The following is a 4645-nucleotide window of genomic DNA, read 5'->3' on the forward strand; positions in this document are numbered from 1 at the left end:
TTTATCAGGCATTCAAACTTTAAAAACTTTTATTTGGTTTATTCCGGTTCTTTATTTAAAGATTTTTAAAAGGTTAAATATAAAAAATATTTAAAATTTTTAAAAAGTTAAATATGATAATTATTGTACGGTAGATACACAATAAATATTAAAAATTAAGATGATATAGTGTGAGTTAAAATATCTCGGGACGGGGTTATATAGCGGGACGGATTTTATCGATATTTATATAAATTAAAAAATATCACTAATTCGGTGTTACAGGGATAAAACATCATTTCATTATTTTGTTAACACTATCGGTATCAGAGAATAGACATATCTAATTAAATTAAATAAATAAATATTATGTAAAAAATAAATTATATTACGGTATTATATGGTTTATTTAACAATTATTATATAATTATAACATATTTAACCAACAAATACAACTTATAATTTAAATATTTTAGTTATAAATAATTTTGCCCGCGGTGTACCGCGGGTCCTAATCTAGTTTATAATAAAAACAAACAAGTAATAAACCTAGGCCTTTAAGGCCATTATCCTCTTTAAATGCATTCTTTTTATAAAACCATTAGTTTACGCACATCAATGACGTTATATATGACACATCCCCTATATATTAAAAGAGAAGCACTCTCATAAAAATGTTGAAGTGTCGCACTCACAGAGCTTCTGTATATTTTTTTAATAAATGCACTTACTTCTCATTGTTATTTACATAAATATGCCACTGAAATATTATAAACCAATGTTTTTTATTAGTTTTTAAAAATAAAAGATTTAATCAACTATTAAATCCGAAAATGTATTTAATTATCATTTTTATAGCCTATTTACTTATTAAAAATAAATTACATTTCAGAAACAAGAAAAAAAATTATTCATTTATTTATCACTTTTATCATTTTTCTCATTGCATTTTTAAACTTAAGATTAGTTTAAATTAAATCAAGTAGTTTAAAAATATTGCTTTATCTATTTAATGGTATAGTGATATAGATAATAATGTGAAACATAAAATATGTGAATTTGATTTTTAGAAACACAAAAAGACATCAAAACTTTCTATTCCACCTTGAAATTCTTTTCAAAGTTCAAATATTTCACGGATGAAACGTATTTTACAGAATATAAACACAAATTTGAATAAACAAAAAAAAAACTTTACTTACATATTTTGTTTTATACAAACAAATCTTAAATCTCAAATAATAATTTTCTTCATAATATTTTATCTAAATCCATTTATCCCGCATATAGTGCGGGTTGTACCTAGTTCAAATTATACTTGAAAATTTCTTAATCACAATTTGAGATACGGTGTAGCAAAGTCAGGCATATGTTGTTGTCGTCATGACATCATGAGTTTGATTGTAATAGGACAATAATTTCGTTTTAGAAAGAAAAAAAAATGTGAAGAGAAGGACGCGCAATATAATTTTTTTAACACAACACAGACAAAACGGAAACAATAAACATAGACAAACCGAAAACTGTAGCAGGTAACACAAGAGTGTAGCATTTTTGTCAGATAAACTGACAATTATTGAAAACGAAGGAAAACAAACACTTATTGAAAACATGGAAAACAACACTGTAAACATGGATGTGGTATCTTCAATCCGTGGATGTACTTGTTTAGGCGGTTTCAAGTGCAGGCTTCACAAAGCCCTTAGTGCAGAGGATAGAACATGTGTTGATACATTTTTCAACGTCTCCACCCACAGTTTCACTAGCATCTAGTCACCAAAACAAGATTACAATAAATTTATTAATTAATCTCTATTTTTCCAACTACTATAATAATAATAATAATTTTTGGGGTCGGAGTCAATTTACCAGAGTTCTTGAGAGTAGTCATGGCACTGCACACAGAGGAAGCACACCCCAACTTGCAGTATTCATTGACAGCATCACCTTAAGTTACAAGTCAAAATCCATGCAACTTGCATCAAGATTGGAATTCATCTATGCAACGAATAAATAACAAAACACTAGAAAAAAAAAAAGAAAAATCAATTTACCTGAGTTCTCGAGACGGTTGTAAATAGATCCTGAAGGGCATCGACCATTATCAGAAACTTTTGTGCATCCAGTGGAAAATAAACAAACGAACTGGGGGATTTTTGGGGTATAATCACAGACAATATAGGCATTTCTCGCATTCTGGGACGGGCAGCAGATCTTTGCTTCAACTTGAATTTGCACCATGAGCAGACTCATCATGAGCAGACTTAAAGCTACAAATTTGCCTTCCATCTTACAATTGACGACTTATTTGGTTACAAAATGAATAGTATGTAGAGAAAAGACTAGCAAGTATAAGCTTGTATTGATGAAATGATAATGAAACAAGACTTGTTTAAATACTAGTTCTTCTACAGTTTGCCACCACAAACTTCGTCTGCTCAATAGTCTATAACAAACTGGCTTGACCATGCAATCACAAGATATTTTGTTGATAGAAGAGGAGAAGAAGACAAAAGATGAGATAGAGATCCAGTTAGTTATTTTTGGTACAAACATGTTTTAAGTTTCTTCGTTTTAACCAACTCTCTTGTGGCTGTGGAGGTTGTGTGTTTTAATTTGAAAATTTTGTTGGGACCAAAATGAACGTTATCTTCTCTGATTATAACTGAGATGCCCTTGAGTTTAATTATATTATGCTGAACTCTTTAAGAAGTAGTGATCCCTATAATCTATAATCTATCTATCTATACTATTAATTGGGGAGCACACTAAGGAATATAAAAAACAAAAAAAACATGACATATATTCATGTTGCCAAACAGGTTCAGTTACTTATATAATTAAAAATAAAAAATAAATAATATATGGTAAACAAAAACGATTAGTCAAAAATCTAATATTTATGGAAACAATAATTATGAAATTAATGATAAAATCAAAATTACCCTATATTTTGGAAATGGTTTAAATTTTAAAGTTTGCTTTCATAATAATCAAAAAATTTTAAATCAAAAATTATATATATATATATATATATATTAATTGGGAGCACACTTAGGGATACAAAAAAATAAAAAAGCATGACATATATTCATGTTGCCAAACAGGCTCAATTACTTATATAATTAAAAATAAAAGAATAAACAATATATGGTAAACAACAACTGTTAGTCAAAAATCTAATATTTATGAAAATAATAATTATGAAATTAATTATAAATTAAAAATTACCCTATATTTTGGAAATGGTATAAAGTTTAAAGTTTGCTTCCATAAAAATCAAAGAATTTAAATAGAAAATTATATATATATATATATATGTAAACATATTTGATTTGATTTTAAATTGTGTGATATTTACAGAAATAACAAATCAATTTAATACAATTAAATAGAAACAAATAATCATATATCTATATTAATTAGGGAGCACACTTAGGGATACAGAAAAAAAACAAAAAGCATGACATATATCCACCAGTTAAACAAACAATCAGAAAGTTTCATTTAAAATAATTAATTACAAAGTTATATTTTGAATCTGTAATTTTTATGAATGCAACCTTTACAACTTTGAATTTTTTTTATTACTTCTACATGATCAAATTGAATTGCATATACTGTTTTGACTCATTTTGTTTTTACTTTTCTTTTATTTTTACCAAACTAATAATAATATTAGTTTTTATATATTTTAACTTCATTTTTTATTTTATCAATACTTATTATAATGAACTTCTATAATTATGGCTCCTAAAGACTTTGGGTTGAATTAAATTACACAAATTTATGTTTTCTGTCAAAATTTATATATTATAGGTCTTCTCACTATTTTTAATAAATTGTCTAATATAAACAATTTAAACAAATTAAAAATAAAAAATAAAAACCCTGCACAAAAGTGCGGGTTGGTCCATAGGTTTACTTCACAGAAATTAACCCCAAATAATTTTAGTTTTACTAATACATAATTGTAAAAAAAAAAAAAAATCAGATACGAGACGGGAACATGTAATCTAAAAAAAACATTATATAAACTATTTTTCATAGAAAAAAGAACAAGAAATAAATATATCAAGATGAGATTATAAAATTATGATAGTTAATTTATACTTTATGTGAATCCAAAATTTATGGTGAAGCGGTTATTATTTCAAACGTTTAGAAATTTGATGAAGGTAAACCAATATAAGTTTATGTTATAAATGTTATACCAAATAATTATATTTACAAATAAAATGTTATGTGGATGTGAATCTTTTACCTACTTCCTTATTTGTTGGACTAAAATATACAATCTCAAATTGATAAAATATTATTAAAACTACGGTTATAAGATAAAAAGGGACATACCGTATATGGGATGAGACGGGTTCCAGAAACACATAAACAGATCTGTATACTATCTTTCTCTTACTATTTTTAATGTACTTAAATCTAATCATCTTCTTTCCAAGCCAAACTGAAAATAAATTGGTACAAAGTTAGATTATGAATGTTAATAACATTTTTAACATTCATAATTACAAATGTAACTCCGCATAATCCAAACTTAATTACAAACTTAGTTCTTTTAAAATTACCTCCGCACGTATGTGCGGGTCCAATCTCTAGTATCTATACTATTAATTGGGGAGCACACTTAGGAATATAAAAAACAAAAAAA

The 4645-nt window shown here is 26.2% G+C and overlaps 1 protein-coding gene across 1 annotated transcript; it reads right to left on the reverse strand.

Moving 5' to 3' along the window:
- Positions 1–1423: 1423 nt before the first annotated feature.
- LOC147943930 (thionin-2.2-like) lies at positions 1424–2397 on the reverse strand. The gene is made up of 3 exons (XM_087450212.1): positions 2034–2397; positions 1849–1926; positions 1424–1748 (listed from the first exon to the last, which is right to left on the reverse strand). The coding sequence occupies exons 1-3, from the start codon at positions 2266–2268 to the stop codon at positions 1648–1650; spliced, it is 414 nt and encodes a 137-aa protein (XP_087306338.1). The 5' UTR covers positions 2269–2397; the 3' UTR covers positions 1424–1647.
- Positions 2398–4645: the final 2248 nt, after the last annotated feature.

The sequence above is a fragment of the Camelina sativa genome, chromosome 5 (genome assembly GCF_030686135.1).
Source record: "Camelina sativa cultivar CO46 ecotype springtype chromosome 5, ASM3068613v1".
Taxonomy (NCBI): domain Eukaryota; kingdom Viridiplantae; phylum Streptophyta; class Magnoliopsida; order Brassicales; family Brassicaceae; genus Camelina; species Camelina sativa.

Excerpts from the sequence above, each read along its gene's own strand:
- LOC147943930 (XM_087450212.1), bottom strand. The coding sequence starts at position 2,268 with ATGGAAGGCAAATTTGTAGCTTTAAGTCTGCTCATGATGAGTCTGCTC. Across the intron at positions 1,927-2,033 it reads CAACCGTCTCGAGAACTCAG|GTGATGCTGTCAATGAATAC; the intron begins GTAAATTGATTT and ends TTGTAACTTAAG. Across the intron at positions 1,749-1,848 it reads GACTACTCTCAAGAACTCTG|ATGCTAGTGAAACTGTGGGT; the intron begins GTAAATTGACTC and ends TTTGGTGACTAG.